Below are 23677 nucleotides of genomic sequence, written 5' to 3'. Positions count from 1 at the left end.
ATCTTTCAAGGTTCATCAAAGGGCATGGTAATTCCCTTCAAAAGTTCTCCAAATTGATGATAGCAATGATTAATCTGTGCTACAATTTAAACAAACTGCCATGACCACTTCCAATCTATATGCTTAATGCCTTGATAGCATTAGCAGCTTTCCTCTGGCATGTTTTGGTTCAAATTATACTAGGTAGCTACATTGGTCCTCGTTCATCCAGTTTTCTAGATAGGATCTCTGTGCCGGTATTGGAATGTGGGGATGACCTTGGGAAATGGGAGGGGAGCAAAAAGAGATACTGCCTAGGGAACAATCAGATAAGAGATGGCATAGTCCACAGCTGCATAATGGACAGAGAAAGAAACTCAGAAAGTAATCTTAAATTCTCCGGCTGTAAAAAAGATGGCAGGAGTTTTGTAATATCTGCCTTGCAAGATTTTGTTATTGTGGCCTTACAGTAAAGTAGAATTAGCGTATCTGGTTGTGTTTCCTGTCTGGTGTAGTTAGGAAAGGGCCATAAACCTTTCAGTCACACTGTGACCAGACCTGCTACCATCTAGGAAATTTGCTACTCATCCACTTATGTGATTGCAGAGACCATGATGGGAGTCCAGTTATATAATTGTGATTACAGTTCTTCAAGTGATTTTCTGTGAATTCATACATCCTTTCAGCCTACCCACTTGGGTCAGGTGATTTTGTTCATCCTTTGGCACAGGAATTGAAAACATTCATCAGGAACTGTGTCTAGACAGATGTTATCCATTCTGGAGAAGGCTCCAGAACATACCAAACACATCCATGTACCTGACTTCAAAGATAACCCTGCATAGAATTGCAGTTTCAGATAAACTATTACATTCTTCTGCATTGGTGTTTCTTCATATTGTATCAGTTGTTAGGCACTATACCAAGAATGATTTTGATGAACTGGAACAGAGTTAGATAAGGTCAGAATAATAAAAAATATCCATGAAACTAAGTCCTGAATTGAGAGATTTGAAATAGAAGTACATTAAGAAGAAAGACAATTTAGAGTAGGGACAGATTATGATTGGATTCATCATGTACATTCAGGAGAAAACTATAATGTAGCATTCCTGAATCTACAGCATAAGAACAGTGATAATATCAGAGGAAAATAGTTTCAGACTAAATGCTAGAGAAAAAGTTTCAATATCTCCTAAGGCCTCATACTAGCTGTAACCATTAGATAATCTTTCATTTGCTAGCTATCGTAGCAAAATCTAGATAAATAGTTGTAGGGGCTGCTTTCATTTCTATTTCTGCCCTGAGCAGAGGGTTGAACTTCATGATCTAAATAGTATCATCAACTCAGTGCAATTTTAAGAAGTTTAGCTTGTAGTTATTGCTTGTATCTTATCATATTTTAGGATGTAAGGACGGAGCTATGCTTCTCCTGAACATATAGAATTAAAGTTTGCATTATTTCTGGATTTGATCTTGAGTATATCTATGTTTTCATGATGCTAAGTTATTCATTTTCACAGTTAAGGCTAGTAATAATTCCATTGTTTCTGGAGGTATTAAGCAAGGCGTAGGGGTGTGCTTGGAATTCTGAGAAAATATGAGTGTTATAACTAAATGATTGGTAGGGAAAAATTGACTATATAGTTGCCATGATGGCTACACAACATAGATATTTGGCATAAAATAAACTGGTAAAATTCCTCCCTGTCTCTCTAGTACCTCAGGATGCTGCCACCAGCTTCCCTAGATTATATAAATAAATATAGTGGTAGAGATTGGAACATTTCTTTTCAGCATGCAGCTTCCTATTTTATTATTATTTTTTCAAATTGAGAACTCCAGAAAACTATTATAGTAATGAGGGGCAAAGGATCTGGTGAGTAATGAGGGATAGAGAATGAAGGGTGTGTCCATCGTTAGGTTGTTGGCCATAAATATAATTTTGCCTAACTCTGGACTATTAGGTTTTCTTCAATTTTATACCTTAGGTTGCCTTTCAAAATGTTTAGAAATATAAATATATTGCATATATATGTATCTAACATGTTTGCAAATCAGGCTGTTGACTGAGCCTATGAAGCACATGACCATATTATTAATATAGACGCCTTGGTTACTGGTCTGTCTACAGACGAAGTTCAAAGTCCTGTGCATCTTTGGACTTGGCCATACAGGAAACCTTACTGTTCTTCCCAAACTTCAAGAAATCTACTTGGATTCTAAACTCATTGGAGGAACATTTTCTGAAAATGTGAGAATAAACCTTCCTGGGCTGCACTAATCTCAACCCACTGCAGGACCTGGGTTTGGCTAATCTAAAGAAAAGAAGAAATAGGGGAGACATGATAGCAGTATTCCAGTATTTGAGGGGCTGCCACAAAGAAGAGGGGTCACATTATTCACCAAAGCACCAGAGGGCAAGACAAGAAATATTGGTTGGAAGCTGATCAAAGAGAGAAGCAACCTGGAATTAAGGAGAAACTTCCTGACAGTGAGGACAATTAACCAGTGGAACAGCTTGCCTTCAGAAATCGTGGGCGCTCCATCACTGGAGATTTCTAAGAAGAGGCTAGACAGTCACTTGTCTGAGATGATATAGGTTCTCCTGCTTGAGCGGGGAGCTGGACTAGAAGACCTCCAGGGTCCCTTCCGGCTCTATTGTATTCCCATTACCCTTTTGTTATCAATCAATCATGTTTTCAATTAGGTAGAGGTATGAAAAGGATGCTGTCTTCTTTTTTAGTATTTGATTAGTAACTTCCAACCCTATTGGTTGGAGACATGGGGAAGAGACCTTCATCCTGCAGTGGATAGATAATGGCTAAAATGATGTGATAAGTAACCTACTTTTACTTATTGTTAGTCACTATGACCATAGTTCATTAGTGATAGAAAGACTTGAGTACAAAATGAATAATAAAGGAAGAATTGTTGTTAGGAAGTATTTATTTGGATTGCTTTGTTGTTGCTGCTTCGTGGCTGATTAAGCCAGCTGATTTAGAATCTGAGCATGATTTTATAAATAATTACTCATTAAGATGTTGAAATAGGGTCAGGACATTCAGGAAATGGCCAAGCAATATTAATTTTCAGAAGTTGTTCTGTAAGCAGAAATGTGATGCCTGATAAAATCGCCACTTCACTGGTTGCTTGATGTGTCTCCTATTGGAAATCTTCAAAGATCCAAACTTTCCTTTATAGAAATGAAAACGGAAACAGGGTGAGATGGAAGTAAGGAGGCAGCTGTCCTGGATAAGATCACAATTTTCTTCTCTTGTGATTGTGAGGCTTATCAGTATTTAACTGATGCATCTCTTTTCCATGACTCTGAAAGTTCATCTCCTTTCTGTCTGTTTCTTTCAGAGAGTTGATGAGTGGATGGCAAAGGAAGGCCTTTTGGATCCCACGGTCAAGTCTATTTTTGTTACCTGTGGAGATTGGGACTTGAAAGTAATGTAAGTATGGGACAGAGGATTACGTATTCATATTCTGATTATTCTTCCCCCCTGCCAGCTTTTCTTCCGCACTGGAACATCTGTGCATCTCTTAATTTGGGGCTGTGTCTGATGCATGCAGCCTGTTGAATTGTCAGCTCTGACTTTGCTGCATTACTCCTCTGTGTACCAGCATGTAAATACGTTAGAAGCACAATAATGAAGGACCTTGGCACTTACTTTTTACTTATATGAATATATAAATGACATAAAAGTCCAGTTTCTTCTCCATCCTTCCTTTTGATACATTTCTACTGCAGGCTTTTTCTACTTTTGAAAATATTCTCTCTAACTATTTAGGCTGTGTGATATAGGCGAGAACCATTTCTTTTGAGCACATTTCATATTACGAGGATTTGATCTTTAATATCAATAAAATTTTTGTTTCACAATTTAAACCAAACATGTAGTTGTCCCCATGGTCAGGTTTTGGGGTTAGAGGACTAGAAAACAACTAGCATTACCTTGTCTTAAAAAGGGTATTAAGTTCTGGGAAATTATAGGCTGGTTTGCTTAGTTTATTTTTTCTCAGTAATATGATGAAATTGACATGGAAAAAGAAAAAACAGAAAACAAGAGAAGCTTATGTCTTGAAGCAGGATAAATAGCTTTATGGCCCATAAGAGATGGAATAGAGCAGTTTGGGGAATGTTAATCTCCATCTTTGTTTTCTACATGCATTTTCATTTAAATGGCACAAAAGTCTTGATTCCAGATTCAGAAAATGCTACAAAAATGGCTCATTTATTCCTTCTTCCCATTTATCTTTTTTATACAACAGCTTCAGAGGCTGATGATTAGGCTGATTCCTGAGCATTGCTGGTGCCAAGTAGAAAATTCATGATCTTGTGATTCCAGCTTCTCAGAAGTAAGAAATTCAGCTACCTGTTAGTGATCAGCTTGTCACTTTATTTCAGATTGGCTGTAGCAGCCTTAGTGGTATCACATCTGATTAGCTATATGTCAGAGACTATGCCTTGGCTTGAATTAGAGAGAGTTTGTTGCCAATCTTGACTTGTCTCATTTCCCCATTTACTTTTATCCATCACTACAATGCTGAGGTTCCCCCTTAACTAATTAAGTTTGCATGTGTTTAGACACATTGCCAAATAAGATTTAGCAAAGCAGAACTGAGCTACATCTCTTTGCAAATGGGATTGATGGAGAGCTCGTAGGCTGCCTCTGAGATCAAAGAAACAAGAGAGGGTTGGATCTACAAGATATATCGCTTACACTTCTCAGTGAACTTTAATTGTGTCTAAAGGTAACCCGCAGAGGAAGTAGCCACTGCGTATTTACTGCACAAATTATTAAATCCTGTTTAATTTATGATAGAGAACTAGTGAGTTAAAATCCAGTTTTGAGAGTGGGATAGCATAGGGTGCTGTGGTAAAAAAAAAGACAAAGGCCAGGTATTAAATAAATTGCAAGAATACTGTTGTGTATATAACACTTATTAAACACATTTTTCAAATAATTGTAGAGGAATAAAATTGTGTGCTTTTGAAAATACATGTTTTCTAGTATTTTGCTTACTTATTAGCATTTGAAACAAATCACAATATATACAAGAAGGGAGGAAAATGGTTGTCTGTATTTTCAGTTGTTGTTGTTAGCTGCGAAGTCGTGTCCGACCCATCGCGACCCTATGGACAACGTTCCTCCAGGCCTTCCTGTCCTCTACCATCTTCTGGAGTCCATTTAGGCTCACGCCTACTGCTTCAGTGACTCCATCCAGCCACCTCATTCTCTGTCGTCCCATTCTTCTCTTGCCCTCAACCTTTCCCAGCATTAGGCTCTTCTCCAGTGAGTCCTTCCTCCTCATTAGGTGGCCAAAGTATTTGAGTTTTAGCTTCAGGATCTGGCCTTCTAAAGAGCAGTCAGGGTTGATCTCCTCTAGGACTGACCGGTTTGATTGCCTTGCAGTCCAAGGGACTCACAGGAGTCTTCTCCAGCACCAGAGTTCAAAGGCCTCAATTCTTTGGCGCTCAGCCTTTCTTATGGTCCAACTTTCACTGCCATACATTGCAACTGGGAAGACCATAGCCTTGGCTATACGCACTTTTGTTGGCTATACACATTATTTTCAGTAATGCCTGTTAAGTCAGGAGTGTAGACAACCTGTGGCCATAGTTTCTCTGTAGCCACTAATGTATTTTTTTTTCAGGTACTCACTATAAGGTAAAGGTAAAGGTTCCCCCGCACATGCATGCTAGTCGTTTCCGACTCTAGGGGCCGGTGCTCATCTCCGTTTCAAAGCCGAAGAGCCAGCGCTTGTCCGAGGACGTCTCCGTGGTCATGTGGCCGGCATGACTAGACGCCAAAGGCGCACGGAACGCTGTTACCTTCCCACCGCAGTGGTCCCTATTTTTCTACTTGCATTTTTACGTGCTTTCAAACTGCTAGGTTGGCAGAAGCTGGGATGAGTAACAGGCGCTCACTCTGCTACGCGGCACTCGGGATTCTACCCGCCAAACTGCCAACCTTCTGATCGACAAGCTCAGTGTCCTAACCCACTGAGCCACCGCGTCCCTAAGAGGTAGTCACTAGAGCCACCAAAAATTATACAGCTCTTTTTCAATAGGAAAATAATTTATATACACCTTTCAGCTTAACAAACACATACAAATAAAACACATAGCCTCCTGCTATCATTAGTGGTAATACTGGTGGAAGGATTGTCTTGATGAAACAGCTAACAGTTGAACTCTGCTGTGATATAATATTATTTATTTATTGGAATTTTTTTAGCCTCTCTTTATTTTTTGGTAAACTCAAGGCAGAGTACATACTTAAAGTTCCTGTCTCCTCTTTTCCCCCTTAACAACTCTATGAGTCGGGTTAGGGAGAGAGAGAGTCGCTGGTCCAAAGACACCCATCTGTTTCTCATGCTCAAGGAAAGATAGAACTCACAATCTCCTGGTTTCCAGACCAGCACCTTATCCTCTACACTAAATTACCCAGGGAATAAAATAATTATTTCAAAGCAAAAGATGTGAAAGATTTTGGGCAATGTTGATATATCCTATACCAGACATGTCAAACTCGTGACATCACGTGACGTCACGCAATGTATCGGAGCCTTCTCACCATTGCCGGCAATGGGGTCGGTGCGGCTTCTGGATGACGCGTCTGGCCTGCAGGCCGGCAGTTTGACACCCCTGTCCTATACAGAAATAACAGGATGGGCAAAATGAATCTCACTATACCCAATGAAGAGGAAATATATTCTTGTTCTAGTGAGGGAAGAATCTGGAAGAGCAAAATCAGGATTTTGTGCCGGTCTCCAAAACATATCTCCAACTGGTACAGAATGCAGCCGCGAGAGTTGTGTTGGGAGTCTCCCGATACTCCCATGTTACACCTCTGCTCCGTGAGCTGCATTGGCTACCAGTTGTCTTCCGGGTAAGATTCAAGGTTCTGGTAATGGTTTTCAAGGCCCTACATGGCATGGGTCCGGAGTACCTTAGGGATAACCTGCTGCCGGCATCAACTTCCCTCCGCCCTGTGCGTTCCCACAGAGAGGGCCTCCTCAGGGTGTCACCGGTCAGAGAATGTCGCCTGGTGGCCCCCAGGGGGAGGTCCTTCTCTGTGGGCGCGCCGGAATTGTGGAACCGTTTGCCAGTTGAGCTCCGGATGGCGCCCGACCTTTGCTCCTTCCGGCGCGATCTGAAGACTTATTTGTTTGAACAAGCCGGCCTGGCCTGATGGGGGATGGGTTTGGATTTTATTGTTGTTTTAAATGTATTTTAATCTATTGTTAACTTGGGCATCTTGTTTAATTCCTTTTTAATTTTTGTATTTTGTATTTTTATATGTTTGCCCTGTTCACCACCCTGAGTCCTTCGGGAGAAGGGCGGTATACAAATAAAATTATTTATTTATTTATTTTTATTTATATCGAGAAGTAGTGGTTCAGTAAAATCATATCACCAAGCCAGTTGTCCTGCAGACATATTGTGAACTAACAGAAGCTTGGAAACAGTTTTGAAGGCAGGCCTCGATACAGTGCAAGTCTGCGATCCCCATGGGTAGCTGATGGAAAGCATGTAACTAAACCAATATAATATAGTTTGGGTAACTGATGGAAAACAATTCTGTCCAGGAATAATATAGTTTGCTTACTGTTACATTATTTTGAAACGCTTTAGAGACATCACTCTTTGTTAGGGGTTGATGGCTGTTATAAGTATTGAGGCGTTAAAAAAACCGCAGGCTTTGCTTTTTCCAGGTGGTGTCATGAGCTTATCTGAAATTGGCAGTGCATTGCTGGGTGTACAATTATGCCTCCCTTCTCACCGTGACTATAAAACTAGAATCAATAATGAGGTGCTGATTTTGTATTCATTCTTTTCATTGGTGGATCAACTATTTTGGCTTCCCCTGATCAACATCGATTGGGCTGGCAAAAGGGAGACAGCTCTTCCTTTCCTATTCACTACCCTTCTTTCCTTATTGAGATGCCGTGTCTTTTAACGAGAAAAAAAGTTCCCGAGTGGAACATCACCTTTCTGAAGGCTTGTCCTGATAAAGGCATTTCACGTCAATATTTCTCATGTCAAATTTGGCAAATATGAGTCACTCATTCTAAAACCTTTCTCTACTAAAGAAAGAAAAGTCCTTGAACAGAAAAGAGAATGAACCATATCTCACAGCTTGAATACTTCATGACAGCAGTGGATCTAATGAGAGAGGTCCATTCATTCTGGATATAAAATGTCCTCCATTTCCATTGGCAAAGAAATACTCTTAATTAAAGAAAAACTACCTGAAGCTACAGATAAGAGACACTATAGCTGCCAGATTGAAATATATGATTTGGGATTCAGTCTTGTTAAGCTTATGGAACCTTAAGGCTAAGAACAAATGGAAAGGGACTTGTTTTGGTGGGAACTATTTGAGAATGGAAAGCTGGTAGGCCAGGCTTTAGAGTTTGTCTAAGAAGCACATCTGGGAAGTCAATTTAGTGAGGGATTTACAGCAAAGTTGGAAGTATACTCATTGCTATAAGCAATCAGTTATGTATCCCTTGTAACAGCATTGAATCATGCTTCCTTGTAGGGCGAGATGAAAGAATTGCAGCACAAAAGCTCGGCTCAATGTTACCCCCCTATATTTTGTGGCAAATTCTGCCTTTTTCAAACAGTGTGATTGGGAAGAGATATATAGTATTGTGTTTTGAAAGACAGGCATCCTCTGAGAAAAGGATTTTGAGTTTTCTTTTCTAATTGTCGCATTTGTTGCATTGTGTTACTTCCCGGAGTTGTCCTAACAGAAGGCCGAGCTGTAGTCCAGAAGAATCAGACCTAAAGCGTAGCTTTCAGATTGAATTTTATGGAAACATACAGATAGCATTCCAATTATCATATCTTGTCTTAAATCAAAGTATGGTTTAATCTTTTGCTTGAGGCATTTTATTTGAATCAGCAGAGAAGCCAGCAGTCAACTATTTTGAGTAGGCTGAGGAAGCTGTGATTTTAGAAGTTCCAACAGCTTATTCTACAGCTTGTTTGAACTTTATTATATGTCAATTTATTGAGGTGTGATGTTATAGTTTAGACTCTCCCACTGAAATTTAAATTTCACCTACTTAAATCATTGTTTCATTCCATATTTTGTTCATTCTTCCTATGAGAACAACACACATTTTCATAAATGTGTTAGCTGCCCTGAGTCCTTCGGGAGATAGGGCGGGATATAAGTCCCATTAATAAATAAATAAATAAATAAATAAATAAATAAATAAATAAATAAATAAATAAATAAATAAGGTATGCATAACAAGAAGTTGGTTGTGATTCTGCAACTTGCGTATACCACATGGTATCATGTTTATGTGTCAGTTCAGAATAAGAACCCAAGATAATTCAATAGGACATTTATAAAGATCGACAAGACCACCAACTTTATATTTTATATATGTCTAATGACCAGAAGCATGCTGTTGGTGTGTTTTCAAGCAGAGTATGACGGCAGTGTTTTTTCTTTGTCTCCAGCATCTTGTTTCTGAAAATAATTATACCTGTATATCATATCAAAAAGATCTGTTACTATCTTATGTATATTTTTAAAAAAATGAGTTATAGTTGTTATTTATTTATACAAGTATTTGTATTCTGCCTTTATTATTCTTTACAAATATCTCAAGGCAGCAAACATATCTAGCACACCTTCCTCCTTCTCTTTTCCCCACAACAACCCTGTGGAGTTGGTTGGGCTGAGAGAAAGTGACTGGGCTAAAGTCACCCAGCCGGCTTTCAAATTGGTTGTTGCAATCATGCAGTGTATTGAACTTCTTTTTTTAATTATTATACAGTCTGTCAAACCAAGCACTTCTTTCTGAACCAGGTTCATTCCGTAGTTTCCTTTGTACATAATTGTTTAGTAAGGATTTTGATTACAGTAGTAAAAACTAATACAAATTAAACTTTAAGAGTAGTAATAAAGAACAAGAAAAAAAGAATATGATGAAGAAAAAGAAAAGAAATATATAAAGAAGTGAGTTCCAAATTTCATTAAAAGTATACACATATTTAGTAACTCTTCTCCTATAAGATTGCAAACAGATTTCTTTTCATCTTATATCCCATCCCTTATCTATAAGCAAAACATGAACTTTTTAATCCTGTCAGAAAAAAGTTTCTAAAGAATTGCTAGAACTTTGTAAATGAATGTCTTAACTTTAATGAAATAAACCAACCTTTTAAAATAAATTTTTATTGATTTTCTAATATTACATCTACATATTTGAAAAGCAACGTGGCGGCTGAGTTACAATAATTCAATTATGTACCAATATCATTAGTACAAATCTCAAACTATTACAGTAAGTATTACCTCTCTTTCCCCCTTAATATATACTGTCTTGTATTTAGATTAATACAATTCTTATTCTATCAATCAAATAAAAAATAACTCTGACATTTATCAATAGTTTTTAGTTTATATATATCTTAATTGTTTTAACATTCAATCTTTTAGACAATCAGTGACCTAATAAATTTTCCCAATTTTAATTTCTCATTAATATTTAAATTTAACATTTAATATTTACCATTTCCAAATTTTGCATGACCCCAATTCCTTTATCACAATTCCTCACAAGGTCTCATGTTCAGGATGCACATCTTATCTATATAAGTTCTCACCATCTATATCAACAAATTAATAATACAATACAATATTCTTATTTTATAATAATTTTAAAATATCTTAAATTTAATAACAAAAATTTATTTTAACATTTAATACTTCCTCTCTCTTCCTCTTTATATCTACTATCTGATATTTAAACTTTTTCTTTCTTTTTCTTACCGCTACAAGGAGACCTATTTATTACATTCATCAATAAGATTTTAGCTTTTATATATCTTAAATCATCTTTATGTGACCTTCACACACAAATCAATATTCAAATTTAACTGTTAGTAATTATACTTCTAAATTTTACATGACCAAAATTTTCTTTATCTCAATTCATAGTAACTTATATTCAAAATACACATCTTATCTATTTAAGTATATTCTATTTTAATTCTTATAAGTAGATCAAAACCCCATTCTTCTTCAGTCTTATTCTAGCTTGCTTTCTTTGCCAAATCATCTTCCATGTCTGTGCTTTTGGGTCATCAAGCAAATCTCCTTGTATTGTTATGTCTATTATTTGACATTGCAAAAACCATCCAGTCGCCATTTTTTTGAGAGGAATAGCAGGTCCAGCAAGTATTTTCTTTATTTTTCCATCTCGACGTAATTGTCCTGAACTGTTTGTCTTCTCTTCCATCAGTTTTTCTTTTTGATCCTCAGGTTCCTTCTGATTTGTATAGGAAGTCTTTCTCTTTTCCCATATTGTCAGTTTCTTTTCTGGATTTTCCATTATCTGTATTTGTTGAATAGTTAAATCTTCTGTCATAGTATTTAATTGTTCCACTTTTTCTGTATAGATGATTCTTTAGTTATAGTCATAGTTTGAGATTGCATATCTGGGCTGCCTTCTTGTTTTTTTCTGTAGCTTCTTATTTCTTCACCAGTTGTAAGGAGATTTTGAAGAATTGCTTTCAACATAACAAAAATTTGTTCCTGATCTTCTTCCATAGGAAAAATCTGTTCCTGGTTTTCTTCCATAGATGGGGAAGAAATTGAGGTAGTGATAGATTTTATTTTCCTGGGCTCCAAGATCACCACAGATGGGGACTGCAGCCAAGAAATTAAAAGATGCTTGCTCCTAGGCAGAAAAGTCATGGCAAATCTAGACAGCACACTAAAAAGCAGAGACATCACCCTACCAACAAAAGTGCTTATAGTCAAGGCTATGGTCTTCCCAGTTGCAATGTATGGCTGTGAAAGTTGGACCATAACAAAGGCTGAGTGCCAAAGAATTGAGGCCTTTGAACTATGGTGCTGAAGAATACTCCTGTGAGTCCCTTGGATTGCAAGGTGATCAAATCAGTCAGTCCTAGAGGAGATCACCCCTGACTGCTCTTTAGAAGGCCAGATCCTGAAGTTGAAACTCAAATACTTTGGCCACTTAATGAGAAGGAAGGACTCACTGGAGAAGAATCTAATGCTGGGAAAGATTGAGGGCAAGAGAAGGGGATGACAGAGAATGAGGTGGCTGGATGGAGTCACTGAAGCAGTAGGCGTGAGCTCCAGAAGATGGTAGAGGACAGGAAGGCCTGGAGGAATGTTGTCCATGGGATCGCAATGGGTTGGACACGACTTTGCAGGTAACAACAAAAGTATATTATACTAGAAGCTTTACAGTCAGGAAATCCACTGGATAAAAAGCACAGCAGAGCTTTTCACAGCTGAAGTTTCAAGGTTGCATGTATCTTATTTATTTTCTGGGCTGTCAGCCAAGTCTCTTTTAGACAATAGCAGGTTGAAGTATCAAGTTTCTCCACAAGATGTTGCCCCAAAGTTATTTTGATCTTTTCAGTTTTACTTCAATTTTAAAAGGGAAAAACCAGATCTTCAGTAAAAATAAAAAGTAAAAAATAAAGAATAGAGAGTTTTTTAGTCCACCAATTATAGGAGATAGAATTCAAATTAGGATCCAGTTATTTTTTCAACGTTTTAAACTCCCCTGGGTAGTCAGTTGCCACTGTTTCTAGAGAGAGGGGGCTAAGATCTCCCTTCCCTCTCCACAGGGGGAAAAATACTTTAGCAGCTTATGCAGGTATAGAAAGTAGTTAGGATTTAAGATCTCACCCAGTCTCTTCCACACTGGTTTCAAGTTGCCTGTTGGTAGGTGTGACTTCGGCTGTCTGCAGCCTAGTGATGAGCCATATTTCTATGGCCGGTATTTCGTCTGCCAGTTTGGAGGATTTTGCCGGCAAGGGCCCCTCCTTGCTGGTCGCCTCTACAGGGAGACTTTCAACTCTTTTCAGGGTCCCCCAGCGGTCCGAAACTAGACGGGGAAGACAGAGCTCGTCTTCCAGGCATCCATGGCAGCTGCACGGCAAACCGGAAGTCATAAACCAACTTTATATTCCTTCGTTTTACTTCTAACAGTCTTAAAAACTTTAGTTCATCCAAAATTATCTTAGGATTTGATTTCTCTTCAGTTCTTCTTTATCCAATCACATAGACCTCTTCAGGAGATTAACAAATGTCTTTTGTAAATCCAATAAAAAACATTTTCCAGATCATTCTCTTGGTTTATCCTTTGTATTTCTCTTTAATTTTTAAAACTTCAGTCATTCTTTCGGCTTGTCGTGTAGTTCCAGTTTCAGTACCTTTTCTGTCTCGTCAGACAAAATTTGCTTCAGATCTGTCATTCCTTCACTAACATCTTTTGGACATAATTTGTCCATAGAATCAAAGTTCATTACTGACACTGCTAATATTGTAGCTACTCATTTCTAGCTCCAGTCTTCAAAGATTTATTTTATTTTATTTTATTTTATATTTTATTTTATTTATTATTATTTTATTATTTTTTATTTTTTATTTTTATTATTTTATTTTATTTTATTTTATTTTATTTTATTTTATTTTATTTTATTTTATTATTTTATTTTATTTTATTTTATTATTTTATTATTTTATTATTTATGTGGCTACCCATCTCACAAATAGTTTGGGCAGCATGCAACAATGATGTTTTGTGTCACTTTGTAGGTCCCAATTAACAAACAACAAGCAGACTTGTATTTTTCTTCCTTTTACTTGGTATTCTCTAGTCCTCTTTAGTATCCAATTTCTAATATTATATAGTCTCTTATCATTCTTATGAGCCAAGATAACCAAAATGGCTTTGGTTCTTAGATAGCCAAAACAATTCTGGTTCTCACAATATGAATATATATTTGGGGTAATAATTGCAGTGAGCTATTTTCATTCACTCCTTGTTTCTTTTCCAAAACATCTAGCTTTCCACTAGCGATGTAAGATGCTGGCTTAGATGATATGATAAAAAACCCTCTTGTGTATAGTCTAAAACAGACATGTCAAACACAAGGCCCGGGGGCCGGATCCGGCCCATGAAGTGGTTTCATGTGGCCTGCGAAGCCATCCTGGAAACAGTGAGGGAACGGCCCCCACTGCCTTGGCCCTGGCCCAGAGACCCTCCTCCTGCCAGAGACCCTCAGATCTGTCCCACTCCTGCCCAGGCCCCCATAGGCACCCTTGATGCGAACGATGTAGAGGTGGCCATGCCCACCCAGTAGGCCATATGCACTCTAGCCACGCCCACCCAGTAGGCCACGCCAACCCAGGCCATACCCACCCGGCCCCCTGAGGGCAACTGCAATGCTGATGCGGCCCTCAATGAAATTGAGTTTGACACCCCTGGTCTAAAAAGAACATAGACAAGTAGATTGACTATCTGCAGGAAAAACAAACTGTTTATTTGATATTTTTCATGCAGACATGATCTAACCCATTTCTTTTTAAAAAACTAATTGTTCCAATGCTTTATTTTGATAAGTTCTAAAAAAGCAAGTCTAATACAGTGATAAAACATACTGCAATGGCGTGAATTGTTTATTGCTCTTATTGCTTGGGATTCACATTAGTGAATCTTTAGTAATAAATTATTCTGTTGCTTAATTTGATTTTACTGTTCTTAATGTTTCCTTACTCAAGTTTTATAAGAAGAGTTGATTGTGCCCTAATAAGAATAGCTCCAGAATAACTAGACAATCAAAAGCTATTGTTTATGGCCTAAAAGTAAAATCCACTCCAAGCCATATTTATGTTTCAACTCATCAACATCTAGCAGTAATCCATTCACAACATTAGTCTGGGTATGAATTTGTAACAATAATGTAATAATATTGGGTATGGTTTCCCACTGTGGTAATGGAGCCAAATTTTACTAAAAACAGTCTTGCGGACTCATTATTTCATATAATGAAATTGATGGACTTTATTCATGAACAAGAATGATGTCCTGCACAACATAAAATTAGTTGCTGTTTTGTGTTCTTCAGTTACAGAATGGTTTGCCAGGATTATTTGTCAGTAACTGTAATCTTGACTTCTTACAAGCTCATGTTCATGATATCAGTGGCAGTACCTAGCTATCTTTTTTCCTGGCAGCCTCTTTTCTTTTGCCTTTTATTCTTCCCAGCATCAGGATCTTCTAGGAAAAAAATGCTTCTATATCATAAATGGGACATATTAAGTTTTAGTTTAATGATTAGTCTAGATTTTTTTTAAGCTGCATTTTTAAGCTGCATTATCTTTCTGTATGTATACAGTTTTTGCAGCATTATAGTTGAAAGAAAGTTCAGCTTTCAAAGCCATATACTGTACTATGACTGGAAAGACCACAGCCCTTATATATGTACCATTGTTGTGGTGTACTGTTTCTGTATTTTAATATTTTTGTCTAGATTTTTTTGTAATCTGTCTCCCAGCAAGCACATATCGCTTTGTTTCGTGTCTGTCTGTCTGAATTTTTGACTCTAGGACAGAAGTCAAAATCTGTTATTATGTTCATTCTTCTTCACTCTTATTGCAATACAGAATATTAGTGATTGACATAATTCTAGCGTATCTAATATTGAATATCATATTATTCTTTGTCCTCTCACTTTTCGGCTTCAAGAAGAGATTTCTTAAATCTTCCACACTTTCAGCTACCAGAATAATATCACTATATATGAAGTTGTTAATATTTCTTCCAGCAATTGTAATTCTAACTTCTGTTTTCCCTAGTCCAGTATTTCTTATACCTTCTTATAAGTTACAAAGATATGATGGCAGTGTAAAACTTTGGTGCATTCCTGTCCCAATTAATTAATTGCTTCATATTTCATTCTAACTGGTTTCCTGGCCACAATAATAATTCTTCAGTACACTGATGAGATGGTCCAGGACAGACATGTCAAACACAAGGCCCGGGGGCCGGATCCGGCCCACAAAGTGGTTTCATGTGGCCCGCAAAGCCATCCTGGAAACAGTGAGGGAACGGCCCCCACTGCCTTGGCCCTGGCCCTGGCCCAGAGACCCTCCTTCTGCCAGAGACCCTCAGATCTGTCCCACTCCTGCCCAGGCCCCCATAGGCACCCTTGATGCGAACGATGTAGAGGTGGCCATGCCCACCCAGTAGGCCATATGCACTCTAGCCACGCCCACCCAGGTCATACCCACCCGGCCCCCTGAGGGCAACTGCAATGCTGATGCGGCCCTCAATGAAATTGAGTTTGACACCCCTGGTCCAGGACACCCATATTTTCCAAAGGCCTGGCCAGTTCATTGTAGTCTACATGGTTAAAAGCCTTAGTATAATCTGTAAACTGTCAATTCATAGCTATTGGGTTGTCCTAGGTCACGGGTCGGCAACCCGCGGCTCCGGAGCCGCATGCGGCTCTTTGAGCCGTCTCCTGCGGCTCCCAGCCGCCCGGTGCGCGCGCACCTCTTTGAACGGGCAGTGGTGCGCGCGCACCTCTCCAAATGGAGAGTGGCACCGCCTGTTTGGAGAGGTGCGCGCGCACCTCCCCAAATGGGCGGAGGTGCGCGCGCACCTCCCCAAACCTTTGGAGAGGTGCGCGTGTACCTCCGCGCGAACGGGCAGCGGCGCTGCTCTTTGAGGAAGCTGCCGCGGCCCGTCTGCAAAGCTGCCGAAAGCGGCAGCTTCATAGACGGGCCGCGACAGCTTCCTCAAAGAGCAGCACCTCTGCCCATTCGCGCGGAGGTACGCGCGCACCTCTCCAAAGGTTTGGGGAGGTGCGCGCGCACCTCTCAGAATGGGCAGGGGCGCTGCTCTTTGAGGAAGCTGCCGCGGCCCGTCTGCAAAGCTGCTGAAAGCGGCAGCTTTGCAGACGGGCCGTCGCCGTCGGGCAACCGGGAACCGGTTCCATCTCACTTTAAAAAAAAATGGCACCCGCATGCGTCCGCGCATGCGCAAAAAACCGTTTTGCGCATGCACAAAACATTTTTTGCGCATGCGCGTGCATGGACACACGCACGCGGCTCCCACTTTTTTTAATTTATTTTATTTTATTTTTATTTTAATTCCATTTATATCCCGCCCTTCTCCGAAGACTCAGGGCGGCTTACAAGCTTAGCAGTAGCCTTCATTCTATGTATATGCCTGCTTATTAGGGCTTTCACACACACACACCCCAAGCGGCATTATTACAAAGTCAGCTTATTGCCCCCAACAATCTGGGTCCTCATTTTACCTACCTCGGAAGGATGGAAGGCTGAGTCAACCTTGAGCCTGGTGGGATGCGAACCTGCACTAATTGCAGGCAGCTGGTGTTACTTAAGGAGGCATTAGCCCACTGCTCCACCAAGGCTTTGTGATGGAACCGGTTCCCAGTGGCTCTTTTCCTTTTTTAGGTTGCCGACCCCTGTCCTAGGTTGAGCTGAAGCCTGTTACTCTTCATCCAAATCCCCACAATCTCCAGTCACTGAAACAGGACATTACTAGGTTGGCTCAGGGCAGTTGTGTGTCATCTGCATTGTAGATGTTAAAGAGGATTGGGGAGAGTGTTGAGTTCTATGGTACCCCGTAAAAGCAGGATCTGCAAGATAGATCTTTAATCATAATAGTAAAGTTGGAAGGGACCTTGGAGGTCATCTAGTCCAACCCCCTATACCATTTCAGACAAATAGCTGTCCAGTCTGTTCTTAAAAACTTCCAGTGTTGGAGCATTCACAGCTTCTGGAGTCAGGTTGTTCCACTGGTTAATTGTTCTAACTGTCCGGAAGTTTCTCCTTAATTCTAGGTTGCTTCTCTCCTTGATTAGTTTCCATCCGTTGCTTCTTGTCCTGCCTTCTCTCCTCACCATCAACATAAACCTGTAAAAAGGAAGAGAATCAAGTGCAAAACTGTGCTTCCCACATTTATCTCCCCAAAGCTGCCCCAGGAGGATATCTTTATCAGTGGTATCAAAAACCTCTGAGAAATTAAGAAGCACAAAGATGGATTCATTATTCTTATCCTACTCCATCTTGGAGTCACCCACAAGTGCAGTCAATCCCATTTTGGTTCCATGCCTACACTTACACTTGAAATCTGACTAAAAGAGATCCAGAAAATCAGTTCCATCCATGATTCTCTGCAGCAGCAGTGTATCTATCATCTTAACAATTTTCCTAAGAAGGAAATGTTGAAGACAGGTTGAGATTGTCTAGACCAGTAGAATCTAGCAGTGGGTTCTTGAAGAAAAAAACTACTATCTCAAAGATGGATTAATCAGTTTCAAAACCTACCTACATATCACATCCTGGGAAGCCTTAGCCAACCAGGAGGGACATAGATCATATACATAAGGGCTGAGCTTAAAGTTCTGAGAACCCTGTTAATTTTTTTCAAGAATTACAATATCAAACTCAGCTCAGATAATAGTGTAAGACCAAATTTCATTTAAGGCCATAGGACACATTATCAATGCTAGAGTACAACTTGGGAGTAAATCCAACCTGACAAATACCTAGCATATTCATCACATCAGCCTTGCAAATGTTTCAGCCTATGTCTCGCGCTGCTTCCTCTCCAAAATGGACCCAAAACAGAACTGATGATTACAGTTGCAGAAAGGGAAGACAAATACCCTTTGCGCCCCTCCCCCCCTTTACTACAACAATGGCAAGTCCTAATGATGCCTCTTATTCATGGTAAGTTGTGTTTACTCCTTGTGGTCCTCCAGCAATACTCTAGGCCAGGGGTCCCCAACCCCCAGTCTGTGGACCAGTACCGGTCCATGGCATGCCAGCAACCTGTCTCTGCACAAACAAAGAAAGCCCCATCTGCAAGATGCAGGCAGCACACAAAACCACATCTCCTCCGGTCCACAGAGAAACCTCTCTCCAGGTAACTGGTCCATGGTGGCCAAAAGGTTGGGGACTTCTGCTCTAGGCATCCCTTCTCCTGTTTCATCTTCCTTAGCTCTGTGTAAATCAAGGAAAGCCCTAAATCCCTGGAGGCACAGAGGCTGCCATAGGAGTGATCTGATCTAACTCCTTCTGATACCAAGCAGCAATTAAAGTTTCGTCCAGTCCATGTATTGTGCCATCAGGGATCATGCATCAGGAATTTGGCTGGGCCTGTGGTGGTAAACAATACCAGGGCACTCCAAAACAATCTTAACAATGGTTTGACCATGACTGAGAAGTGATAATATTTTTTTCCAGCCCCAACTTATACAGCCATTGCGGCAGTAGGGAAAATCAGGTCTGAAGTGTGACCAAATTTATGTGTCAGGTCCTCAGCTCCCATTGTGGTCATCAACTCTTGAGCTACCTCTGATTATGCCCCAGAAAGATGGATTAAGGTCCCCTAAGCTCCAGCCATTGAATCAATGAGCTTGACTAAGGAGGTTGCTCGGAGCAGGGATTCTGGCATATCAGTAATAGTTCTATTCAATCCCTAGATCCAACTTAACAAATGCTGTAGATTCTCACGCTGGCCCGGGGGGGGGGGGGTTCAGAGAAAAGGGGGTTATCCAACATAACTATAGTATATATCTTGTCCCCCTGAAAATTTTGGTGAAATTGTACATAGTGAATTTCCTGGCAGAGTTAATGATCTACTTCCTGCTTTATCTTGTATACCAAGGGCAGATTCTCCCATTATTCCAGAATTTCTCTTCCAGTGTTATCATTTCATGAACTATAATATTAATATCTATTTGGTATTACAAATAATTATTCAATATATTCTTCCTCTGTACCTGTAGTTGAAGCATAGACTTGGATCACTGTACTATTAAAAAACTTGCCTTGGAGTGAAATTGAGATCAACTTGTCATTTGGGGGGTTGTGTCAGAGCCCTGGGTTTAACACTTTCTTGTTAATAATGATGGCTTACTTGATTTCTTCTATGGTTTTTCTATCCCCAGTACAGAATGGTGCTCCTTTGATGTGAAGTGACCCATTCCAGTCCATTACAGTTCACTGATTCCAGGAATGTCAGTATTCAGTCTTGACATTTCTTCTCTGAAAACATCAAATCTGCCTTGGTTCATGGTTCTGACATTCCATATACGAGTAGTATATCTTTCTTTGAAGCATCATTTTTTTTCTTTTGCATCAGGGAATATTAACAGCTAGATATTCTTCAGCTTTAATCTAGCCATATCCTAAGTATTAGTGTTACTCATATTCACCTTCTGCCATTCCCTTGGTACCCTCTGTCTTGCAGGATAATAATCTAGTATATTACTCACATTGGGCTGAATGTGAATATCCATGGAAGGGTTTTGGCAGAATGGTGTAGATTACATTTCTTTCTCCAATGTCTAATCACTTGTCTTTGATATCCTTATCATGGTGATCCTTTGGAGAGCATGGTCCCTGAACAATGTATCTCATGGTACCCCTTCACTGGAATATGTCATATGTTCATAAAGGCTACACAGCGGACTTGAATGCATTGATATTCCTTTGGTCCCCAAGCTGCTCAACTCATTATTGACCACAAGAAACACAATTCCTGTGAGGAGCAGTATTCGGAATACAAGTGAGCAATACCTCAATGTCTCATTTTCTAAAGCCCCACTTGGCAAATGCCATTTTATAATGCGCAGTGTCCCACAACCCTGGAATTGTCATTTGCAACCTTCCTAGGAAGATTCTGACAAGCAGAGTCAATGGGGGAAGCCAGATTTCTTAATGACTGCATGATTTACTGCAGTGATTTGCTAAACAACTATGACAAAAAGGTCTTAAAATGGAGCATGACTCACTTAACACTGCCTTGTTTAGCAATGGAAATTTATGTTCACTATAATTATTACATACATTAAATTATTAAATTGTACATTATTTAATTTCTGCTGATCTTAACTATAGATTTTGCATTTCTAAAACCTTGACTCTGTTAATTTACGTCACATTTTACCTCCTAAATGTCACACAAAAAATAAGCTTATTCATTTATAAACTAAACACTTCCCTTTTCAGGTCCTGCATTTTTCGGGGCGAATATTAAATTTCACGATTTTGCATTCCTCTGCTTTCTCTGTATTTGTGATCAGAGATTTATATATGCAATTTAGTAAGTGTCTTCCTCAGTGCCGCCCTCCCCATGTGGTTTCCTGGAATTGGTTTTGGGTGAGATGCTTGTAACTAAGCCATTCACGTAGGGATTACCTTGCTATGGACGGCAAACTTCAGCTTGTCTAATCTTTCACACACAAAGGGTAAGAGCTTCATGTCTATATTTGAAGGGGTTGGTGGTGCGTTAGCTGAAAACATAATGAGTTTTGACACAGTCTGAGTCACAAGAACGAAGTGGTATCTGCTGTTTGGAAATTCCAAACATGGGAATGGAGCCAGGGGTATTACAAGTGTTACGAAGGCTCTTGTGTGGAAATAAGCAAGTCAGAGAAATAATACCTAGACTTGACTATGTGGGATAGCTTTCCAAAGTGATTGGTAGAGGGCATTTATCTCTCTTTTTTTTATAACTGAATCTGAGATGTCATGTGTAGAAAGTTGTGGTAGATTACACCATGAGTTTAACATAGCTTTACAAATAAGCCTATGATCCTATCAGTTTCTTTTAACAAATTACTTTCCTGCAATATATCTGTGTTCTTAAGACACGTGATTGCCAAAGTACTGATGCCCGTATTTTCAGTGCTACGTTTTTGCCACTGTAACATATTGCTGTGAAAGTGGGATTATTGGGAATGATATCTTTGAGTTGAGGTGCTGGAAAACATAAACACACTGGTCTGCAAGAACAACAACCGTATGCAATAAAACCAGATTTCTTATTAAAACACCAATAATTAAAGTAGAATTTAAATGTTGAGGAGGCATAATGCAAAAGCAAGAGTCACTGGAGATTCATTGATGCTTGGATAAAAAAAATCACAGGCTTGGAAAAGATAAGGTAGATACTATCACTGATGAGAAAGAAGCAATTGCTGACAGACAGTCCTTGTAAACAGATGTCCATTGGGTCAGGAAGAGCTGGAAGTGGTTGAATGACTGAACAGAATAAAAATTGATGTTTGAGGTGTGGATTTAGAGCCACACAGAAGTATGCAACCTGGGATCCAACGTCTATCTTTCACCTATTTTGTAAATGGGATTGAGATTAAGGCATCCATTTAAACTATAGCTTCATGTCGCAGTTCCAACAGTGAATAAATAGTACTAGCCATGATTACTTCAAATAACTAATTATGTAAAGTCTGTTTTGTTATCATTGGGCTTAATGTTTTCCAAATTATTGGGTAAAATTATTGCAGTAGTTCCTCTATGGTGCAATATGGTTTTGAGCAAGCTCAGAGAGGCTTCTTTAATACTGTTCCATAGTCAGATGAAGACATCCTGAAAGACCAGCTGATCAGGCAAATCTAATATGGCTGTTATATGTACTTTGTGACATAAAATCATAGAATCTTAGAGTTGGAAGGGACCTTGGAGGTCTTCTATTACAAACCCTGCCCAAGTCAGGTATTCTTATTCCATCCTGGACAAATGGAGGTCTGATCTTTTCTTAAGAATTTCCTTTCAGCATAAAGGAGAATTGCTATATTAGTCTGGGGGACAAGTTAAACAGATAAGGGGAGATCACTGCTTTAATTAATAAATCTGAAGTATCTCAAGTCATATCTGGAAGATAGATGGATAGTGCCAGTTTATGGAACATTTCTGAGAGACTGGTAGCATAACAGCATGATAACTGGCCCGTTAGGCATCGCTCTTGAAATGCATGTGTTTGTGTTGGGTTGCTGTTGTCCCTAGTCACCGGGAAATGCTAATTCAAAAAGACATTTGGGATGGTATAATTACAGGTAATGAGGCTGGAATGAGGCAATAAGAATGTTGTCAGTATGTATAGATAGTATATTTGCAGGCATTGAGATATGATAAATTTCACAGTTTTGCTGTGTTCCCATTTTGTAACAAATACAATAATTACATTAGAATTATAGCCTGAAAGTTATTGAATGTTTGTGTGGGTGTAAGTTTTACTTAATCATTTGTCGTATTAAAAATATCAAATCTTATTTGCAGCCTACAAGATTTATGGGTTTTGGTACAGATAGGAACTTGGAAGAAAATCAGCATTTCAGTCATAGTGGTCAAACTGCAAAGCGATACATATTTCCTGCTTCCTGCCCATTGATTTAGAGTAGTGTAAGGGCTCTGGTTGGAGATCTTTGTTTAGCAAAGAATCTTTGGATGCTTGGCAATCATTTTTTACTTCCTTGAGTGTCGTTTGCAAGTGGCCTCCAGCTGCCTGTCTCTTTGTTAATAGTGTGACAGCAATGTGACACTGTGAAAATAATTACTGTGGTGGTTACTCAGATTGCTCATTGTCTTGAGAGGAATGTCAGGAAGCATTAAAGCATGACCATAGGAAGGGCACAGAAACCAATGTTCTCTCTTTCTCACTTGTAGGATATTAGACCTCACCTCCTTGCCCTTTTGGTCTGCCCAATATGGGAAATATATTGTCCAAGAAGTTTGATATCAAGCTTGCAGACATGTAAGATATGTAGCAAATATGTTGATGGCCATGTTGTCATGTGGAAGCAAGATGGGTTGCCCAACTGAGATTATGTTTCCTCAGTTACTATTAATTTTATTTTAAGAAAGGTAATGGAGAAAAAAAATCACGTACATTCATCAAAGAGTCATGAAATTGGGTGAAAACTGCAGAGAAAGGTTCAGAGGACTGGATTAGCAGTCAACTATATAAAAAGTACTGTGAAGGAAGAAAACAAAATAAATTTCCAATACGACTGAAGAAAATTAATAAACCTGGGCTCAAAAGCTCTTTT

At 39.2% G+C, this 23677-nt stretch overlaps 1 protein-coding gene across 1 annotated transcript in view; it reads left to right on the top strand.

Moving 5' to 3' along the window:
- Positions 1 to 23677, top strand: part of ERI3 (ERI1 exoribonuclease family member 3) — a 249715-nt gene that overhangs the window by 53665 nt on the left and 172373 nt on the right. The window contains exon 5 of the mRNA XM_081322277.1: positions 3346 to 3437. Coding sequence (XP_081178403.1) covers positions 3346 to 3437 — 92 coding nt within the window. The remainder of the gene's footprint in view (positions 1 to 3345; positions 3438 to 23677) is intronic.

Source organism: Vipera berus (assembly GCF_964194415.1).
Source record: "Vipera berus genome assembly, chromosome: 3".
Taxonomy (NCBI): Eukaryota; Metazoa; Chordata; class Lepidosauria; order Squamata; family Viperidae; genus Vipera; species Vipera berus.
Note: the sequence above shows the minus strand (reverse complement) of the source record. Positions and strands in the feature narration are given on the sequence as shown.